This window comes from Melozone crissalis, unplaced genomic scaffold (assembly GCF_028551555.1).
Source record: "Melozone crissalis strain CALT ecotype California unplaced genomic scaffold, PUWL_Pcris_2 ptg000079l_1, whole genome shotgun sequence".
NCBI classification, from domain to species: domain Eukaryota; kingdom Metazoa; phylum Chordata; class Aves; order Passeriformes; family Passerellidae; genus Melozone; species Melozone crissalis.
Window position 1 is genome coordinate 4,030,892 of NW_026535856.1, and position 22,124 is coordinate 4,053,015.

The window sequence follows — 22,124 nt, forward strand, 5'->3', positions numbered from 1 at the left end:
ATTGGGATGATGTTGGTCATGGTGCTATTTGTTTCTGAGTCCTTTTTTTTGAGCCTCCCAGTCCCCAAACCCAGGCCCTCCCCCCAAACCTCAGCCCTTGACCCTTTGTCCCAAATCTCCCCCATTTGCCCCAATGGTCAGCACTGACCCCAAACCCTCCCATCCTCCTGCCCCAAATCTCAAACATTGGCCCCAAACCTGCACCCGTGGGCTCCAGTTCAGGCCTCCTCCAATCAGGGCCCGGGGAGCTGGGGGAGATTAGGGTGAAATGGGCAAAACTGGGTGAAAGTCGGAAATTGGGGCAAAGATGGTGGACACTGGGGGAGAAGGTAAAGAATGGGGTCAAGGGTTGGGATTTTGGGCAGGATTTGGGGATTTTGGGACATTTTGGGAGCCAGGGATGGGGGTTTGGGGCCACCACCAGCATCGTCACCATGTCCAGAGCTCCCAGAGAGGATTCCAGCCCAGCCCCAAGGAGCAGCCCCAGACACCGAGGCCGCTGAGGGAGAAGTGAAGCCCCAGGTGGGAGCGAGGGAGGGAGGGAGGGAGGGAGGAGCAGACGCCGCGATTTTGGGGTTCCGCAGCCTCCCCCACTTCCTCCCCGGCAGCTGCCAGGGCCCGGCCGGGGCAGGAAAGGAAACAGAAAGTTCCTGGTTTTGGTCATTGTGAACATCTGTGTTTGGCAGAGGGCAGCTCAGCCTCGGGGCGCTGCTGCAGAGCGCCGGCTGCACAAAAAGCTTTGTGTGCAAAGGGCCCTGGAGCGATCCCCGTTCCACACTGGGACGGAGGGGAAGGGCCAGACTGGGGAGAAATGGGCATAATTGGGGGGAAACTGGGAATTGGGGAAGTGACAGTGGAGTTTGGGGGAAAATATCTGAGATGTGAGAAAAAGAGCCGGGATTTTGGGGAAGGATCAGAGAATTCTGAGATATTTGGGAAGAGAGAGGAGAGGGCTTAGGACCAGAACCACCAACACCATGAGCAGCAGCACCACCACCACAACCACTGGTGTAATATTTGGCACAGAAATAAACAGCGGAATCGTCGTCCTTGAGGTTGTTCATGCTCAGCGTCACCGAGCTCTGCCTGTTGTCCCTGGGGATCCTGACCAGGCCCTTGACCGATGGCGCGTAGTAGGTGTTGGCACCAATATAGTAGATGCTTGTGACGTATTCCAAAGCCTGCCCGGGTCTCTGGCACATGCAGAATATGGAGAAACTCCCGAAACTGAACCCGGACCCTCGGCAGAGGAGGCGCAGGGAACCCCCGGGGGGCTGGAGGTCCCCCCCGCACTCCAGCAGGGTCACGGCCACCGGGAGCCCTGCGGGACAAAGGGGAGATGGGGATGAGAAACCTGATTGGTGAAGAGTTCCCGACTTCGCGCGGCATGCTTCAAAAATGGGGCAGGACTCACATGGGTGGAGGATGATAAACTCCAAGAGTCCTGATTTGTGGCCAAGATTGAGGACTTGGGTCAAGTGTTGAGCTTTGGCCTCATCCCCATCTCCCCTTTGTCCCACAAGGCCCTGGGTGGCCGTGACCCTGCTGGAGTGCGGGGGGGGACCTCCAGCCCCCCGGGGGGTCCCTGCGCCTCCTCTGCCGAGGGTCCGGGGTCAGTTTCGGCAGTTTTGGGATGGGCAGACACCAAGGAATTCACTGGAGTACGTCACAGAGATCAACACTGGTGGCAGCACCGGCTATGCGCCGTCAGTCAACGGCCGGTTCACGATCTCCAGGGACAACGGGCAGAGCTCGGTGACGCTGACCATGAACAACCTCAAGGATGAGGATTCCGCCATCTATTTCTGTGGGAAATCTGCTGATACTGGTGCTCCTGTTGCTGTTGCTGATGGGGACCTGCGAAATCCTGGTCTCACCATCATCACTGCACCCCCAGCTGTCCCCGTTCCCCAGACCCTTGCCCAGCTCCCACCCCCTGACCCAGCCCGTGACCATTTCTCCATGTCCCTTTCCCCTCTCCGGCTCCAAACCCCAACCCTTGGCATATGATCTTTCCCCAAACTCGGCCCAAAGGTCACCGCTAGGCCTGTGGCTGGGGACACGAATTCAGTCACCGAGAGCGGGTACGAGGGCTGGGATTTGGGGGAAGGGTCTGCGATTCGGGGACATTTGGGGACACAACGATGGGGGTGGAGTCAATAGCACTGGCATCATGGTCATCTCCATCAGCCCCAGCGGCTTTGGCACAGAAACAGGATCCGGAATCCTCGTGCTGCAGGTCGATCATGGTCAGTGCTGTGAAGATCTGCCCGTTGTCCCTGGAGATCCTGACCCGGCCCTTGACCCACGGGGCGTAGTGGGTGTAACCCCCAGAGCTGTGGATCCCCGCGAGCCATTCCAGCCCCTGCCCGGTGCTCTGGCGGATCCATTGCATGGAGTGACCCCCGAAACTGAACCCGGACCGTCGGCAGAGGAGGCGCAGGGACCCCCCGGGGGGCTGGAGGTCCCCCCCGCACTCTGGCAGGGTCACGGCCTCCCGGAGCCCTGCGGGACAAAGGGGAGATGGGGATGAGAAATCTTATTGGTCGAGAGCCTTAATGTGGGTGTGGCCAGCTGGAAAAAGGTACAGGACCCACCTGGCAGGAGGATCATAAACTCCAAGGGTCCCAATTTTGGGCCAAGGGTAAGGATTTGGGTCAAGGGTTGAGCTTTGGCCTCATCCCCATCTCCCCTTTGTCCCGCAGGGCTCCGGGCAGCCGTGACCCTGCTGGAGTGCGGGGCAGACCTCCAGCCCCCGGGGGGTCCCTGCGCCTCCTCTGCCGAGGGTCCGGGTTCAGTTTTGGACAATTTTGGGATGTACTGGGTGCGGCAGGGACCCGGGCAGACGCTGGAATACATCGCGAGTATCAGCAGCAATGGTGGCAGAACTGCCTACGCGGATTCAGTCAAGGGCCGGTTCACGATCTCCAGGGACAATGGGCAGAGCTCGGTGACGCTGACCACGAACAACCTCAAGGACGAGGATTCCGCCGTCTATTTCTGCGGGAAGTCTGCTGATAATAATGCCTATGCTGGTGGTATCGTTTTAGCCACATCTCCAAAGCCCAGACCCTTCCCCTAGTCCCCTGCCCCTGACCCAATTCCTGCCCCGTGTCTCAGCCCTGAACTGGCTCTGTCCCAAATCTCCGCCATTTTCCCCCAGATTCCCAACTCTCGGCATCACCCCTTCACCCTTGGTGCCAATTTTTGTGCCAAACCCTCCGGATTCGGTGCCCCCAGCGCGGGTTTGGTGCCAGGCGTGCGGATTTGGGGCTGCCCCAGAGGGATTTATCCCCGCCCGGGAGTCTCTGTCCCAATCCCCACCGGGACGGCGCTGTGGGGACCCTTCGGGAGCCGTTGTGTTTCCCACCATCGCTCTCCTCACCGGGCTGTGGCCATGGGGAGGTGCCGGTGGCTCACGGCCCCGGCAGTACACACAGAACTCGATGGCGCCGCTCAGCGCGAGAGGTGTGTGGCCAATCACACAAAGCAAAGGCAGATTGACACGGTGGGCCAGGATCTGGCCAGTCCTCGTCAGTTTTGGGGAATTTGGTTGGGACGTGGAGCCAAGAGCCGAGGTTTGGGGTCAAGAGCTGAGATTGGGGCAGAGCCAGTTCAGAGCTGGGACACGGGGACAGGAATGGGGTCAGGGGCTGGGGATTGGGGAAGGGTCTGGGGAACGGGGACATGGGGGAAACAGCCATGGGGATGAGGTCAGAACGACAGGCTACATTCTCCCAACCAGCACGATCATCAACACACTTGGCATAGAAATAGGATCCGGAAACCTCGACCGTGAAGTTGTTCATGGTCAGCGTCACCGAGCTCTGCCCGTTGTCCCTGGAGATCCTGAAAAGGCCCTTGACCGAATCCACGTACCCGGTCAAAACACCATTGTAGCTGATACTCGCGAGCCACTCCAGCCCCTGCCCAGGTCTCTGGCTCACCCAGAACATGTCGCTTCCAAAATCAAACCCGGACCCTCGGCAGAGGAGGCGCAGGGAACCCCCGGGGGGCTGGAGTTCCCCCCCGCACTCCAGCAGGGTCACGGCCGCCCGGAGCCCTGCGAGACAAAGGGGAGATGGGGATGAGGAACCTGATTAGTCGAGGGCCTCAAAGTGGGCAAGGCCAGCTGTAAAAAGGGGCAGGACCCCCTTGGGAGGAGGATGATGAACTCCAAAGGTCCCAATTTGGGGCCCAGAGTCAGGATTTGGGTCAAGGGTTGAGCTTTGGCCTCATCCCCATCTCCCCTTTGTCCCACAAGGCCTCGGGTGGCCGTGACCCTGCTGGAGTGCGGGGGAGACCTCCAGCCCCCCGGGGGTTCCCTGTTCCTCCTATGCCGAGGGTCCGGGTTCAGTTTTGACAGTTTCGAAATGGATTGGGTTCGACAGAGACCTGGACAGGGACTGGAGTGGGTTGGAAGCATCAACAGTGGTGGCAGCACCTACTACGCACCATCGGTCAAGGGCCGGGTCACGATCTCCACGGACAACGGGCAGAGCTCGGTGACGCTGACCATGAACAGCCTCAAGCACGAGGATTCCGCCACCTATTTCTGTGCCAAAACCACTGTTACTGGAAATGTTGCTCGTGCTGATGCTTTTGACCCCGTCCCCTTCATCCTTTCCCCCCTTGTCCCCGTTCCCCAGACCCTTCCCCAATCCCCAGGCCCTGACCCCATTCCTGTCCCCGTGCCCCAACCCTGCCCTGGCTCTGCCCCGCATTCTCAGCTCCTGGCCCCACACCTCAGCTCGGGGCCCACTCGGGGCCATTTTGGCTCCTGAGCTCTCCTTGGCCATTCTGACCCTGCCCTTGACCGATGGAACGTTCCAGGTGACTCCACCCTTGCACCCCTCTGCTTCTCTCAGCATGGTGCCCATGGTTCGAGATCAATTTCAACAATTTCATCTCCTCTAACTTTCATGAGTTTCGGGAAAAATAAAAGGGTTTTTTCTCCATAGCTCGCAGAGAGGATTCCAGCCCAGCCCCAAGGAGCAGCTCCAGACTCCGCGGCCGCTGAGGGAGAAGTGAAGCCCCAGGTGGGAGCGTGGGTGGGAGGGAGGGAGGAGCAGACGCCGCGATTTTGGGGCTCTGCAGCCTCCCCCCTCTTCCTGCCCGGCAGCTGCCGGGGCCCGGCCGGGGCAGGAAAGGAAACAGAAAGTTCCTGGTTTTGGTCATTGTGAACATCTGTGTTTGGCAGAGGGCAGCTCAGCCTGTGGGCTCTGCGGCAGAGTTCCAGCGGCACAAAAAGCTTTGTGTGCAAAGGGCCATGGAGCGATCCCTACTCCACACTCGGACGGAGGCAACTGGGCGAGATTGGGGTGGAATGGGGAAAATTGTGGGGAAATGGAGAGTTTGGTCTGCAGGGGCAGACTTTGGGGGAAAATGGTGAAGATTTGAGGAGAAGGGCTGGGATTTGGACGACGTATCTCTGGGATTGGAAAACTTGATGACCATCATGGTCACTGCCAGGATTGATGCCGAAACCGGCGTCAATAGCATTGCCAGCGTAACCATTGCAAAGTTTGATACAGAAATAAACGGTGGAATCCTCGTCCTTGAGGTTTTTCATGGTCAGCGTCACCGAGCTCTGCCCGTTGTCCCTGGAGATCGTGAACCGGCCCTTGAATGACGGCGCGTATCTGGGAGTGCCGCCATCACTGGTGACACTCGCCACAAACTCCAAACCCTGTCCCGGTCTCTGGCGGATCCAGGCCATCCCAAAACTGATGAAATAGAACCCGGACCCTCGGCAGAGGAGGCGCAGGGACCCCCCGGGGGGCTGGAGGTCCTCCCCGCACTCCAGCAGGGTCATGGCTGCCCGGAGCCCTGCGGGACAAAGGGGAGATGGGGGTGAGTGAAGGAATCCACCCAAATGTTGATTCCTGCATGCGGATCCTGATGTTGACCCCAAATTGGGACCCTTGGACCGCCCCATCCTCCTCCTGCAACTCTTGCCAGTCATCCCAGGTGGATCCCACACCCTTCTTCTGGAATGGCAGCGCCCACTTTGACTGCACAACCAATGGGTCTCATCATCCCCATCTCCCCTTTGTCCCACAGGGCTGCAGGCGGCTGTGACCGTGCTGGAGTGCGGGGGGGACCTCCAGCCCCCCGGGGGCTCCCTGACGTTGCTGTGCCGAGGATCCGGGTTCAGTTTTGGGAGTTTCTGCATGTTCTGGGTGCGACAGAGATCCAGGCAGGGGCTGGAATTCGTCGCAGGGATCAAGGACAACAGTTGCAGCATCGCCTACGCGCCATCGGTCAACGGCCGGTTCACGATCTCCAGGGACAACGGGCAGAGCTCGGTGATGCTGACCATGACCAACCTCAAGGACGAGGATTCCGGATCCTATTTCTGTGCCAAATGCGTTGATGGTGGTTGTGCAAATAGTCATGGTACTGTTGGTCTTGCATTTATTGCTGGTTCTGGTCTTGTTCCCAAATCCCTCCACTTTGTTCCCAAATATCCCATAGTCCTCTGATCTCCTCACAATCAGCCCTTTCCATCAAATCTCAGTCATTTTACCCTAAAGTCTGCCCCTGTTGCCCCAACTTCCGGATTTCTCCCAATTTTTCCCATTTCACCTAAATCTCCCCCAGCTCCCAGGCCCTCTTTGGAGGAGGCCTGAACTGGAGCCAGGGGTGAAGGTTTGGGGCCAATGGTTGAGTTTTGGGGCAGGAGCAGGGGAGGGTTTGGGGTCAGTGCTGACCATTGGGGCAAATGGGGACAAAGGGTAAAGGGCTGGGTCAGTGGGTGAGGTTTGGGATGAAAAGCAGAACTCTGGAGACTCAATGATGGGAGTGGGATGAAAGGCAGGATCTTGAGACCATCAGGGGCATTGCCACCATTAGCAGCAGCACCATAACCACAAGCAGCCCTGGCACAGAAATAGGATCCGGAATCCTCCACCTTGAGGTTGTTCATGGTCAGCGTCACCGAGCTCGGCCCGTTGTCCCTGGAGATTGTGAACCGGCCCTGCACCGATGGTGCGTAGTAGATGGTGCCACCACCACTGCTGATACTTCCAACCCATTCCAGCCCCTGCCCGGGTCTCTGGCGGATGCAGAACATGGTAAAACTGCCAAAACTGAACCCGGACCCTCGGCAAAGCAGGCTCAGGGACTCCCCGGGGGGCTGGAGGACCCTCCCACACTCCAGAAGGGTCACAGTCGCCCGGAGCCCTGCGGGACAAACGGGAGATGGGGATGAGTCCAAAGCTCAAACCTTGACCCAAATCCTGACCCTTGGCCACAAATTGGGACCCGTGGAGTTCATCATCCTCCTCCCAGGTGGGTCCCAATCCTTTATCAAGCTTGACCCTCACAGTTTTTGGCCCTCGACCAATCAGGTTTCTCATCCGCATCTCCCCTTTGTCCCGCAGGGCTCCGGGTCGCCGTGACCCTGCGGGAGTGCGCGGGGGACCTCCAGCCCCCCGGGGGGTCCCTGACGTTGCTGTGCCGCGGGTCCGGGTTCAGTTTCGGTGATTATGGAATGTACTGGGTCCGGCAGAGACCCGGGCAGGGTTTGGAATACATCGCAGGGATCTACAGCAGTGATGGCAGCACCTGGTACGCGCCATCGGTCAAGGGCTGGTTCAGGATCTCCAGGGACAACGGGCAGAGCTCGGTGACGCTGACCATGAACAATCTCAAGGATGAGGATTCCGGATCCTATTTCTGTGCCAGATCTGATGCTGGTTATGCTGATAATCCCGGTCGTAGTGACGGTGCCATCCCCATCTCTTTGTCCCATCCTGTCCCCCTGCCCCAAACCCCCAGCCCACACCCAGCCCTTCACTATTGATCCCAACCTTGCTCTGCCTCGGACCCAATTCTCACCCGATGACCCCAAACCACAACTCCTGACCCCAAATCTCCTGTTTCTGCCCCAAAACTTTGCTCTGAATGTCGGGGTTTGAGGTCCAGGGTCCCAATTTGGGTCAGAATTGGGGATTTGTGTCAGTGGTGGCTGCTCTGGGCCAGCAGTGCAGATTTGGGCAGAGTTGGGCGAGTTCAGCCCAGGGATCCTGGCAGAAGGGCCGGGGCCCGCCCAGGAGCCAAAATGGCCCCGTATGGGCCCCAGGCTGAGGTGTGGGGCCAGGAGCTGAAAATTTGGGGCAGAGCCAGGGGAGGGTTGGGGCAAGGGGACAGGAATGGGGCCAGGGGCTGGGGACTGGGAGAAGGGGCTGCGGAATGGGGGCAGGGGGGTACACAGGGATGAGGACGCGTCAGAAGGATCAGCAGCAACAGCCCAACCACCATTAGTACGACCAGATTTGGCACAGAAATAGGTGGCGGAATCCTCGTCCTTGAGGTTGTTCACGGTCAGCATCACCGAGCTCCGCCCGTTGTCCCTGGAGATCCTGAACCGGCCCTTGAACGAATTCGTGTACTCGGTCCAACCACCAGTGTTGGTGATCCCAGCGACGTATTCCAGCCCCTGCCCGGGTCTCTGGCGCACCCAGCCCATCCCAAAACTGCCAAAACTGAACCCGGACCCTCGGCAGAGGAGGCGCAGGGAACCCCCGGGGGGCTGGAGGTCCCCCCCGCACTCCAGCAGGGTCACGGCCGCCCGGAGCCCTGCGGGACAAAGGGGAGATGGGGATGAGGCCAAAGCTCAAACCTTGACCCAAATCCTGACTCTTGGCTACAAACTGGGACCCTTGAAGTTCACCATCCTGCTCCTGCAACTCCTGCCAGTCATCCCAGGTGGATCCCACACCCTTCTTCTGAATTGGCGGTGCCCACTTTGGGTCCACAGCCAATTCATCTCCTCATCCCGATCTCTCCTTTGTCCCGCAGGGCTCTGGGCGGCCGTGACCTTGCTGGAGTGTGGGGGGAACCTCCAGCCCCCCGGGGGTCCCTGCGCCTCCTCTGCCGAGGGGCTGGGTTCTGTTTCGGGAGTTTCTCCATATTCTGCATGTGCCAGAGACCCAGGGAGGGGCTGGAATTCATCGCGTGGATCAGGAGAGATGGTTCCAGCACCATCTAAGCGCCGTTGGCCAAGGGCCAGTTCAGGATCTCCAGGGACAACGGGCAGAGCTCGGTGATGCTGACCATGAACAACCTCAAGGACGAGGATTCTGGTTCCTATTTCTGCGGGAAAGCTGCCTATGGTACTTGGGGTGCTGCTGCTGATGGTATTGACCCCATCCCAATGGCTCTGTCCCACCTCTCCCGGTTCCCCAGACCCTTCTCCCAAACTCTGCCCCTGATGCCATTTCTGACCCCATCTCCCAACCCTGCCCTGGCTCTGCCCCAGATTCTCAACTCTCGTCCACAAAGTTGACTGAAATCTTAACCCATGACCAGCAGTATCCACTTTCAGAATCAAGTTTTGGGGCACAAAGAGGAGATTTGGGGTCAGGAGTTGTGGTTTGGGGTCAGCGGGTGAGAACTGGGGCCGAGGCAGGGCAAGGTTGGGATCAATGGTCAAGGGCTGGGTGCAGGCTGGAGGTTTGGGGGAAGGGTCTGGGCAATGGGTACAGCGGGACACGAGGAGATGGGGACAGCACGAGCACCGTCAATATAATCAGCAGGAGCACCACCACCACCAGAAGCTTTGACACAGAAATAGTTGGCGGAATCCTCGTCCTTGAGGTTGTTCATGGTCAGCGTCACCGAGCTCTGCCCGTTGTCCCTGGAGATCCTTAACCGGCCCTTGACCGGATCTGCGTAGTAGGTGCTGACACCACTGCTGCTGATACTGGCGATGTATTCCACCGTCTGCCCGGGTCTCTGTTGATGCCAGCCCATCCTAAAACTGCCAAAATCGAACCCGGACCCTCGGCAGAGGAGGCACAGGGACCCCCCGGGGGACTGGAGCTCCACCCCGAACTCCAGCAGGGTCACGGCCGCCCGGAGCCCTGCGGGACAAAGGGGAGATGGGGATGAGAAACCTGATTGGTCAAGGGCCTAAAAGCAGGTGTGGCCAGCTGGAAGAAGGGGCAGGACCCAGCTGGGAGGAGGATGATGAACTCCAAGTGTCCCAGTTTAGGGCCCAGAGTCAGGATTTGGGTCAAGGGTTGAGCTTTGGCCTCATCCCCATCTCCCCTTTGTCCCGCAGGGCTCTGAGCGGCCGTGACCCTGCTGGAGTGCAGGGGGGACCTCCAGCCCTCCGTGGGGTCCCTGCGCCTCCTCTGCCGAGGGTCCGGGTTAGATTTCAGCAATTTTGACATATACTGGATCCGACAGAGACCCGGGCAGGGGCTGGAATGGCTCGCTGGAATCTACAAAACTGGTTCCAGCACCTACTACGTGCCATTGGTCAAGGGCCGGTTCACGATCTCCAGGGACAATGGGCAGAGCTTGGTGATGCTGACCATGAACAACCTCAAGGACGAGGATTCTGCCACCTATTTCTGTGCCAGATGTTACAGCAGTAGTTGTGGTAATGGTGCTTATGCTTATGGTGTTGATGGTGGTTGTGGTCCCAAGCCCTCTCCTCTCTCTCCCCAAATATCTCAAAATTCTCTGATCCTTCCCCAAAATCCCCTCACCTATTTCTCAAATCTTGACCATTTCCCTCAAATGCCACCACCACTTCCCCAATTCCCAAATTCCCCCAATTTTCCCCATTTCTCCCCAGTCTTGCCCTTCCCCTTTGTCCCAGTGCGGAACGGGGATCACTCCAGGGCCCTTTGCACACAAAGCTTTTTTGCAGCCGGCGCTCTGCCGCAGCGCCCCGAGGCTGAGCTGCCCTCTGCCAAACACAGATGTTCACAATGACCAAAACCAGGAACTTTCTGTTTCCTTTCCTGCCCCGGCCGGGCCCCGGCAGCTGCCAGGGAGGAAGTGGGGGGAGGCTGCGGAGCCCCAAAATTGCGGCGTCTTCTCCTCCCTCCCTCCCTCCCTCGCTCCCACCTGGGGCTTCACATCTCCCTCAGCGGCCTTGGTGTCTGGGGCTGCTCCTTGGGGCTGGGCTGGAATCCTCTCTGGGAGCTATGGACATGGTGACAATGCTGGTGGTGGCCCCAAACCCCCATCCCTGGCTCCCCAAATGTCACAAAATCCCTAAAATCCTTGCCCAAATTCCAACCCTTGACCCATTCTTGACCTTCTCCCCCAGTGTCCACCATCATTGCCCCAGCTTTCGACTTTATCCCAGTTTTTCCCATTTCACCCAAATCTCTCCCAGTTCCTGGGCCCTGATTGGAGGAGGCCTGATCTGGAGGCCAGGGGTGAAGGTTTGGGGCCAATGGTTGAGTGTTGGGGCAGGAGGAGGGGAGAGTTTGGGGTCAGTGCTGACCATTGGTGCAAATGGGGGAGATTTGGGACAAAGGGTCAAGGGCTGAGGTTTGTGGGGGAAGAGTCTGGGTCTGGGGACAGGTGGGACTTGAAGGTTGGTGTGGATCCACAACTGCTGTCTTCATCAGAAGCAGCAGCACTCCAATCATTATCATAGTCAGATTTGGAGCAGAAATAGGATCCGGAATCCTCGTCCTTGAGGTTGTTCATGGTCAGCGTCACCGAGCTCTTCCCATTGTCCCTGGAGATCCTGAACCGGCTCTGCACCGATGGCGCGTACGCCGTGTAGGAACTACTGCTCCAGATCACTGCAACATATTCCCGCACCTGCCCGGGTTTCTGACCCAGCCAGAGCATGGAGAAACTCCTGAAACTGAACCCAGACCCTCGGCAGAGGATGCACAGGGACATCCCGGGGAGCTGGAGGTCCCCCTCGCACTCCAGCAGGGTCACAGCATCTGACTCCATGATTCAGAATGCTGAACTATTGCTCTATTAAATCTCTACTACATTACACTAATATTATATTTTATTACATTAATACTACTTTATATCTCAATATTACTATATTACATCTCATTAATAGTATATTATATCTCCTAATACTATATTATATCACATTAATTCTATATTATATCTCATTAATACTATACTATATCTCATTAATACTGTATTACATCTCATTAATACTATATTATGTCTCATTAATTCTATATAACATCTCATTTTTATTATATTATATCTCATTAATGCTATATTATATCTAATTATTGCTCTATCATATCTCATTAATGCTATATTATATCTCTTTAATTCTCTATTATATCTCATTAATGCTATATTACACCTATACTAAAGAGATACTAAAAGAATTCCGTACAAAAGACCCTAAAATGTCCTGAAGAAACCCCGCGAGTGACTGACAGAGCCAGGTCACGGCTTGGAGCCCATTGGCCAAGGAAACAAAACAATCTGCAGCAGAACCCAACTGGTAAATCCCTGGAGGGGAATAATCCCCCTGACACATTCCACACCTGCAGAAACAGCAAGAGCAGCGAGGAGAGATGGGAATTGTTTCATCTTCATCTTCTCTTTGTGCTGCTCCAGGAAAAAAAATGTGTGAGAAAGAGAGAGACAGAGAGAGAGAGGGAGAGAGAGGGAAAGAGAGGATGGTTTCTGACTCTGTGTAGGAAACGAGAATGGCACAGCCGGGACCCGTGCCAATCTCCCTTCTGTCCCGCAGGGCTCAGGGCAGCCGTGACCCTGCTGGGGTCCGGGTGGAACCTCCAGCCCCCCAGGGGGTCCCTGCGCCTCCTCTGCCGAGGGTCCGGGTTCAGTTTTGGGAGTTTTGGAATGAGCTGGGTCCGCCAGAGACCCGGGCAGGGGCTGGAATGGGTCGCGAGTATCCACAGCAGTGGCAGCGCCTACTATGCGCCATTGCTCAAGGGTCGGTTCAGGATGTCCAGGGACAACGGGCAGAGCTTGGTGACGCTGACCATGAACAACCTCAAGGACGAGGATTCCGGATCCTATTTCTGTGGCAGAAGTGTTGTTGGTACTGCTGGTTGGGGTGCTGCTGCAGGTATTGGTCACTCTCATGTTTCGGTTGCATTTGGCTGTGTTCCTTTTCCCCGGTCCCCACCTATCTCCATTCTCTGGACCCTCCCCCAAAACCCCAAGCCTGGACCCCATTCCTGTCCCCATGTCCCAGTCTTGGAGTGGTTCGGCCTGAAATCTGCTCTCTGCACATTGCCACAAATTTGACTCAAAATTTAACCCTTGGCTTGAAGTATCCACTTTTATAACAAGGTTTTGGGGCACAAAGAGCAGATTTGGGGTCTGGAGTTGTGCTTTGGGGTCAGCGGGTGAGAACTGGGCCCGGGCAGAGCAAGGTTGGGATCAATGGTCAAGGGCTGGGTGTGGGCTGGGGGTTTGGTGGAAGGGTCTGGGCAACGGGGACGGGGGGGACACGGGGATGGGGATGGGGACAGCAAGGCCATCGTCAATACGATGAGCACTTTCAGCCCAACCAGCACCGGAACTCTTGGCACAGAAATAGGTGGCGGAATCCTCGTCCTTGAGGTTGTTCATGGTCAGCGTCACCGAACTCTGCCCATTGTCCCTGGAGATCGTGAACCGGCCCTTGACCGACGGATTGTAGTAGGTGCTGCCACCAGTGTTGTAGATGCCTGCGACGTATTCCAAACCCTGCCCGGGTTTCTGGGGGATCCAGAACATTCCATAACTCCCAAAACTGAACCCGGACCCTCGGCAGAGGAGGCGCAGGGACCCCCCGGGGGGCTGGAGGTTCCCCCCGCACTCCAGCAGGGTCACGGCGGCCCGGAGCCCTGCGGGAGAAAGGGGAGATGGGGATGAGGCCAAAGCTCAACATTGACCCAAATCCTGACTCTGGGCCCAAAATTGGGACCCTTGGAGTTCATCATGCTCCTCCCAGCTGGGTCTAACCTCTTTTTCCAGCTGACCACGCCCACTTTTAGCCCCTCGACCAATCAGGCTTTTCATCCCCATCTCCCCTTTGTCCCGCAGGGCTCCGGGCGGCCGTGACCGTGCTGGATTGCGGGGGGGAACTCCAGCACCCCAGGGGGTCCCTGACATTGCTGTGCCGCACTCTGGGTTCAGTTTTGGGAGTTATTGAATGTTCTGGATCTGCCAGAGACCTGGGCAGACGCTGGAATACATCGCCAGTATCAGCAGCAGTGGTGGCAGCACCGGCTATGTGCCGTCGGTCAAAGGACGGTTCAGGATCTCCGGGGACAACGGGCAGAGCTCGGTGACACTGACCATGAACAACCTCAAGGACGAGGATTCCGGATCCTATTTCTGTGCCAAACATGCTGGTAGGGGTTATGGTGATGGTGCTGCTGCTTATAATGACGATGGCTGTGGTGGATCCATCCCCATCTCTGTGTCCTCACCTGTCCCCAAACCCAGACCCTTCCTTCAAATTGTCCTCAAACCTCAGCCCTTGACCCTTTGTCCCAAATCTCCCCCATTTGCACCAATGGTCAGCACTGACCCCAAACCCTCCCCTGTTCCTGCCCCAAATCTCAACCATTGGCCCCAAATATTCACCCCTGGGCTCCAGTTCAGGCCTCCTCCAATAAGGGCCCAGGGAGCTGGGGTATATTTGGGAGAAATGGGCAAAATTTGGAAAACATCAGGAATTCCGGCAGCAATAGTGGAGACTGGGGAGTAAGGTCAAGAATGGGGTCAAGGGTTGGGATTTGGGAGAAGGATTTTGGGAAATTTTGGGAACACGGGCTGCGGGCTTGGGGCGATGCTGAGGATTGTCACCATAAGCAACAGCAGCCCCATTCCAACCACCATCACTGTATCTGGAACAGAAATAGGATCCGGAATCCTGGTCCTTGAGGTTGTTCATGGTCAGCGTTACCAAGCTCTGCCCATTGTCCCTGGAGGCCGTGACCCGGCCTTTGACCGATGGCGTGTAGTAGGTGCTGCCATCGCTTTAGAACCCTCCGATGTGTTCCAGCCCCTGCCCGGGTCTCTGGCGGAACCAGCCCATCCCAAATTGTCCAAAATTGAACCCGGACCCTCGGCAGAGGAGGTGCAGGGACCCCCCGGGGATCTGGAGGTCCCCCCCGCACTCCAGCAGGGTCACGGCCACCCGGAGCCGTGCGGGACAAAGGGCAGATGGGGATCAGGAACCTGATCGGCTGAGGACCTCAAAGTGGGTTTGGCCAGTTGGAAAAGAGTCGGGACCTACTTTGGAGAAGGATGAGAAGGTCCAGGGGTCAGAATTTGGGGCAAAGAATCAGGATTTGGGTCAATGTTGAGCTTTGGCCCCATCCCCATCTCCCCTTTGTCGCGCAGGGCTCCGGGCGGCCGTGACCCTGCTGGAGTGCGGGGGGGACCTCCAGCCCCCCGGGTGGTCCCTGTGCCTCCTCTGCAGAGGGTCCGGGTTCAGTTTCAGCAGTTTTCCCATGCAATGGATCTGCCAGAGACTCGGGCAGGGGCTGGAAAGGGTCGTGGGGATCAGCAGCCCTTCTGGTTCCAGCACCAGCTACGCGCCATCGGTGCAAGGCCGGTTCAGGATCTCCAGGGACAACGGGCAGAGCTCGGTGACACTGACCATGAACAACCTCAAGGACGAGGATTCCACCACCTATTTCTGTGCCAAAGACAGTGGTGCTGGTGGTGGTGCTGGTGCTGCTTATTTTGACCATGTCGCTGGTGGCACCGCCCCTGTCTGAGCCCCCCCTGTCCCCAATCTCAGATCATTCCCCCGAACCTCATCCATTGACCCAGCCCTTGACCCTTTGTCCCAAATCTCCCCCATTTGCCCCAATGGTCAGCACTGACCCCAAACCCTCCCCTGCTCTTGCCCCAAAACTCAACCATTGGTCCCAAACCTTCACCCCCGGCCTCCAGGTCAGGCCTCCTCCAATCAGGGCCCGGGGAGCTGGGGGAGATTTGGGTGAAATGGGAACAATTGGGGGAAAGTCGAGAGTTGGGGCAGCAGGGGCCAAGTTTGGGGGAAAATATTGAGGATTTGAAGAGAAAAGCTGGGCTCTGGAGGAAGGGTAAATGGGAATGGAGACATCTGGTGACCATCGTGGAGGGCGGGACCACTGCTGGAATTGTCAATAAAAGCAGCAGCACCATAACTATAACCACTGTAAGCACTTTTGGCACAGAAATAGGATCCGGAATCCTCGTCCTTGAGGTTGTTCATGGTCAGCGTCACCGAGTTCTGCCCGTTGTCCCTGGAGAATGTGAACCGGCCCTGCACTGATGGCGCATAGAAGGTGCTGGAACCAGAAGGGCTGCTGATCCCCGCGACCCATTCCAGTCCCTGCCCGGGTCTCTGGCGCATCCATCCCATTCCAAACTGTCCAAAACTGAACCCGGACCCTCAGCAGAGGAGGCGCAGGGACCCCCCGGGGGGCTGAAGGACCCTCCCGCACTCCAGCAGGGTCACGGCCGCACGGAGCCCTGCGGGACAAAGGGGAGATCATTAAAAATGAGAAATATGATTGCTCCAGAAGGGGGCAAGGGGTGTGGCTTTTGGAAAAAGGGGTGGGGCCCACCTGGGAGGGGCAGCAGGAGCAGCAGGGCCAGGAGCCGGAGGGAACTCAAAGAATTGACCGTGTTGTGCTGGGATGGGGTCCCGGGGGATTTTGGCGGTCATTAATGAGTTTTTAATTGCACCATCAGTGGAGAAGAATCAGGAGGAGTTTTCCAATTACTAACAAGTGGATAGGGGAGAATTGCACGATTTGAGGCAACTTATTATACAGGAGATCTCTGGTAGAGATTTGGGAGCAAACCAGGGGAGTTTGGCAATAACCGGGATGGTTTCGGGATGGGCTCCGGGCTGCCGTGACCCTGCTGGAGTGCGGGGGAAACCTCCAGCCCCCCGGGGGGTCCCTGCGCCTCCTCTGCCGAGGGGCCGGGTTCAGTTTCGGGGCTCACTCCATCACCTGGACCCGCCAGAGGCCCGGGCAGGAGCTGGAATGGCTGGCGCTGATCGACGTTAGCGGTGCCCACGCCTGGAACGCGCCGTCGGTGCAGGGCCGGTTCAGGATCTCCAGGGAAAACGGGCAGAGCTTGGTGACGCTGACCATGAACAACCTCAAGGATGAGGATTCCGGATCCTATTTCTGTGCCAGGGGTGCTGATGATGACGCCGATGATATTGAGGCCTGTGGGATTGGCACCACCACCATGGCTGTGTCCGCAAATGTCCCCATTCCACAGACCCTCCCCCAAATCCCAGCCCTCGTCTCCGCTCTCGGTGACTGAATTTGTGTCCCCAGCCCCGGGCCCAGCGCTGACCTTTGCGGCAGAGTTTAGGGGAAGATCAATGGCCAAGGGTTGGGGGTTGGGGCCTGAGAGAGAAAAAGAAAATAGAGAAATGGTCACGGGCGGGGTCAGGGGCTGGGAGCTGGGGAAGGGTCTGGCGAACGGGGACAGGTGGGGGTGCAGTGATGAGGTTGAGACCAGGACTTCGCAGGTCCCCATGAGCAACAGCAACAGGAGCACCAGTACCAGCAGATTTCCCACAGAAATAGATGGTGGAATCTTCGACTTTGAGGTTGTTCACGGTCAGCATCACCGAGCTCTGCCCGTTGTCCCTGGAGATGCTAAACCGGCCCTTGACTGATGGTGCATACCAGGTGCTGCCACCATTACTGATATCTGCAATGTCCTCCAGCCCCTCCCCGGGTCTCTGGCACACCCAGCCCATCCCAAAACTGCCAAAATCGAACCCGGACCCTCGGCAGAGGAGGCGCAGGGACCCCCCGGGGGGCTGGATGTCCCCCCCCGAACTCCAGCAGGGTCACGGCCGCCCGGAGCCCTGCGGGACAAAGGGGAGATGATGGAAATGAGAAACCTGATTGGTTGAGGACCTCAAACTGGGCGTGGCCATAGGGAAAAAAGGGACAGGACCCACCTGGGAGGAGGATGATGAACTCCATGGGTCCCAGTTTGTGGCCCAGAGTCAGGATGTGGGTTCAAGGGTTGAGGTTTGGCCTCATCCCCATCTCCCCATTTTCCCGCAGGGCTCCGGGCGGCCGTGACCCTGCTGGAGCGCGGGGGGGATCTCCAGCCCCCCGGGGGGTCCCTGCGCCTCCTCTGCCGAGGCTCTGGGTTCAATTTCGGGGGTGTTGCCATGAGCTGGGTCCGTCAGAGACCCAGGCAGGGGCTGGAGGTCATCGCCTACATCTGCAGTGGTGGCAGAACCTGGTACACGCCATCAGTCAAGCGCCGGTTCATGATCACCAGGGACAATGGGCAGAGTCTGATGACGCTGACCATGACCAACCTCAAGGTCGTGGATTCCACCGCTTATTTCTGTGCCAAGGATGGGGATGATTTTTGTGCTGCTGCTGCTGGTGACGATATTGTCTGTGGTGATGTTGGCCATGGTGGTTTTTCTTGAGTCCCCGTCTTTGAGTTTCCCCCCTGTCCCCAGTCCTGAGATCCTCCACCCAAACCTCAGGCCTTGACCCTTTGTCCCAAATCTCCCCCATTTGCCCCAATGGTCAGCACTGACTCCAAACCCTCCCCTTCTCCTGCCCCAAAACTCAACCATTGGCCCCAAACCTTCACCCCTGGGCTGCAGTTCAGGCCTCCTTAAATCAGGGCCCGGGGAGCTGGGGGGGATTTGGGTGAAATGGGGAAAACAGGGAGAAATTCGGAAGTTGGGGCAACAGGGGCAGACTTTGAGGTAAAATGGCTGAGATTTGATGAAAAGCGCTGATGGTGAGGAGATCAGAGGACTACGGGATATTTGGGAACAAAGTGGAGGGATTTGGGACCAAGACCAGAATCAGCAATAAATGCCACACCAACAGTACCATCACTATTGGCACAGCCACCATCAACACATTTGGCGCAGAAATAGGATCCGGAATCCTCGTCCTTGAGGTTGTTCATGGTCAGCGTCATCGAGCTCTGCCCGTTGTCCCGGGAGATCGTGAACCGACCCTTGACCGATGGCGCGTAGTAGATGGTGCCACCGTTGTCCTTGAGCCCTGCAACAAATTCCAGCCCCTGCCTGGATTTTTGCCGCACCCAGAACATGGAGAAACTCCCGACACTGAACCCGGACCCTCGGTAGAGGAGGCGCAGGGACCCCCCTGGGGGGCTGGAGGTCCCCCCCGCATTTCAGCAGGGTCAAGGCCGCCCGGAGCCCTGCGGGACAAAGGGGAGATGGGGATGAGGGAACGAATCCACCCAAATGTTGATTCCTGCATGCAGATCCTGATGGTTGCCCCAAATTGGGACCCGTGGACTGACCCATCCTCCTCCTGCAACTCCTGCCAGTCATCCCAGGTGGATCCCACAAACTTCTTCTGGCATGGCGACGCCCACTTTGGGTCCATAACCAATCCAGCTTCTCATCCCCATCTCCCCTTTGTCCCGCAGGGCTCCGGGCGGCCGTGATCCTGCTGGAGTGCAGGGGGGGGACCTCCAGCCCCCGGGAGTGTCCCTGCGCCTCCTCTGCCGAGGGGCCGGGTTCAGTTTCGGCAGTTTTGGAATGAGCTGGGTCCACCAGAGACCCGGGCAGGGGCTGGAATTCGTTGCAGGGATCAGCAAAAGTGCTGCCAATATTGGCTACGCGCCGTCGGTCAAGGGCCGGTTCACAATCTCCAGGGACAACGGGCAGAGCTTGGTGACGCTGACCATGAACAACCTCAAGGACGAGGATTCCGGATCCTATTTCTGTGCCAAAGCAGCTGCTGGTGGTGGTGGTGGTTATGGAGCTGGTGCTATTGATGTGCCGTGCATGGCCAGATCCCCATCCAGCACTGCAGGAGCATCCGGGAGCAGGACAGTCGGGACAGACGGACGGACACGAGAGATCTCTGCAGCCAGGTTGTGGCATTTGGGGTTTATTGCAAAGGACGAACTGCAGGGCCCTGCTGGGAGCTGCCAGGCATGGCTGGAGCAGGGCTGAGAGAAGTGAGGGGAGAGAGGATGAGAGGGTCAGAGAGTAAGAGAGTAAAAAAGGTAAATGAATAAAAGGGTGAGAGAATAAAAAGGCTAAGAGAGCGAAAGAGTCAGTGAATAAAATGGTAAGAGTGTAAAAGGGTAAGAACATAAAACTGTAAGAGAATAAAAGGGTAAGAGAGTGAGGTTCCCACCACAACACAATAAATCTTCTTTTCTGTGAAATATTCTAATTCTCACTAACCAATCTGGTCCAATATACAAACCCTACAGCATTTACACACAGCCTATAAGAATCGTTTCATTACCATACTCTATTACATTTTAAACCCTAAAAATTGGTCTTTGGGACCCTTCTGCCAAGCCTAAAACCTGCTCTTTGGAAACCCTACAAACTACTCTTTGGAGTAATTTTAAATCCTAAAAACGCCTCTTTGGAGTAACTTTAAACCCTAAAAACTACACTTTGTAGTATATTTAAACCCTAAAAACTCCTCTTTGGTCCCTTCTGCCACGCTGCTGGGTCTGCTCTGACCCTTGGAGCTGTCTGCAGGCAGAGGGTGTTGTTCCATCAAAAAGGGATCACCTTCAGCCGGCCACGCCGTTGTTTTCCAGTTGTTCAGTCACTGAGGGATCTCAAAGCTTGCTTTCCTTTCAATCTCGCTGATGGTTTCCATATTCTCAAAATCTTTTGCCAGGCAATCACATTGATAAGGCTTTGCTGTTCCATTTTCCCCAACCAGCATCAGCATAAGCACCGTGACCATCGGTGTCCTTGGCACAGAAATAGGATCCGGAATCCTCATCCTTGAGGTTGTTCATGGTCAGTGTCACCGAGCTCTGCCCGTTGTCCTGGGAGATCCTGAGCCGACCCTGCACTGATGGTGCGTAGTCGGTGCTGCCACTGCTGTGGATACTCGTGAGCCACTCCAGCCCCTGCCCGGATCTCTGCCGATACCAGCCCATCTCAAAATTCCAAAAACTGAACCCGGACTCTCGGCAGAGGAGGGGCAGGGACCCCCCGGGGGGCTGGAGGTGCTCCCCGCACTCCAGCAGGGTCACGGCCGCTCCCCCATCCCCAAACCTTCATTGGTTTTGCCCCAGAATCCTTTTTTCTTGCCTCAAATGTCCAGCAGAGGTTTCCTGTATTGAAAAGTTCCTTAAACCCTGCAATTAGCCCCAATCCACCCATTAATTAATTGGACAGCTCTGCCTGATGTTTGCGTCGCCTCATCCCCATCTCCCCTCCGTCCCGCAGGGCTCTGGGCGGCCGTGACCCTGCTGGAGTGCGGGGGGGACCTCCAGCCCCCCGGGGGGTCCCTGCGCCTCCTCTGCAGAGGGTCCGGGTTCAGTTTTGGGAGTTTTTCCATGCAATGGGCCCGACAGAGACCCGGGCAGGGGCTGTAGTGGCTCGCGGTGATCAGCAGCCCTGCAGGTTCCAGGACCGCCTACATGCCGTTGGTCAAGGGCTGGTTCACGATCTCCAGGGTCAACGGGCAGAGCTCGGTGACGCTGACCATGAACAACCTCAAGGACGAGGATTCCGGATCCTATTTCTGTGCCAGGGCTTTTTGTGCTGGTTGTTGGGCTGTTGCTAATCATGGTGACAATGCTGTTGATAGCGTGAAACTTCTCGTTTTTGCTCCTTTCCTATCATTGGATCTCTAAATTTTCTATTTTCATCCCAAACCTGACCTGTTGTCTCAGATGTTGACACTTTGTCCCCATTTGCATCAATGGTCAGCACTGAAACCAAACTCTCGCCTGTTTCTGCCCCAAGACTCAACCATTGCCTCCAAACCTTCACCCTGACCCTTTGTCCAAGCCGCGCCCCCGTTGCACCAACGCTGCCCAATTGGCGCAAAACCCTGCCCTGGGTCTGGCCCCAAACTCAAGTCTTGGCCCAAAATCTCATCCTCGACCCCCGAAAGATCCCAAAGGGTCGAGATTTGGGGTGAAATTGGGCAAATTTTTGCACCAACAGAGTTGGGTTTGGGGCAGAACCAGTCAGGGTTTGGGGTCTTTGTTCACCATGAGTGGAAATGGGGGAGACATTGGACAAACGGTCAAGAGCGGAGATTTGGGAGAAGGACCTGGGGGTTGAGGACAGGAGGGGACACTGAGATGGGGGTGGATCCACCTCAGGCCTCTTCATAATTAGCACCAGGATTGCAATTATCACCAGCAGATTTGGCGCAGAAACAGAATCCGGAATCATCGTCCTTGAGGTTGTTCATGGTCAGCCTCACCGAGCTCTGCCCGTTGTCCCTGGAGATCATGAACCGGCCCTGCACCGATGGCGTGTACCCGGTTCAACCACCATTGTAGCTGATACTCGCGAGCCAATCCAGCCCCTGTCCAGGTCTCTGCCGCACCCAGAGCATGTCGTAGCTCCCAAAACTAAACCCGGACCCTCAGCACAGGACACGCAG

At 57.0% G+C, this 22,124-nt stretch overlaps 2 gene segments (V, D, J or C); both read right to left on the reverse strand.

Moving 5' to 3' along the window:
- Positions 1-5,961: 5,961 nt before the first annotated feature.
- Positions 5,962-8,578, reverse strand: LOC128946248 (immunoglobulin heavy variable 3-23-like; the record flags this gene model as incomplete). The annotated part of the segment is given in 2 exon segments: positions 5,962-6,086; positions 8,215-8,578. Coding segments are annotated over 2 exon segments (489 nt in total), but the record flags the coding sequence as incomplete, so codon positions are not given.
- A 413-nt stretch (positions 8,579-8,991) lies between these two features.
- Positions 8,992-9,858, reverse strand: LOC128946249 (Ig heavy chain V region 914-like; the record flags this gene model as incomplete). The annotated part of the segment is given in 2 exon segments: positions 8,992-9,024; positions 9,571-9,858. Coding segments are annotated over 2 exon segments (321 nt in total), but the record flags the coding sequence as incomplete, so codon positions are not given.
- Positions 9,859-22,124: the final 12,266 nt, after the last annotated feature.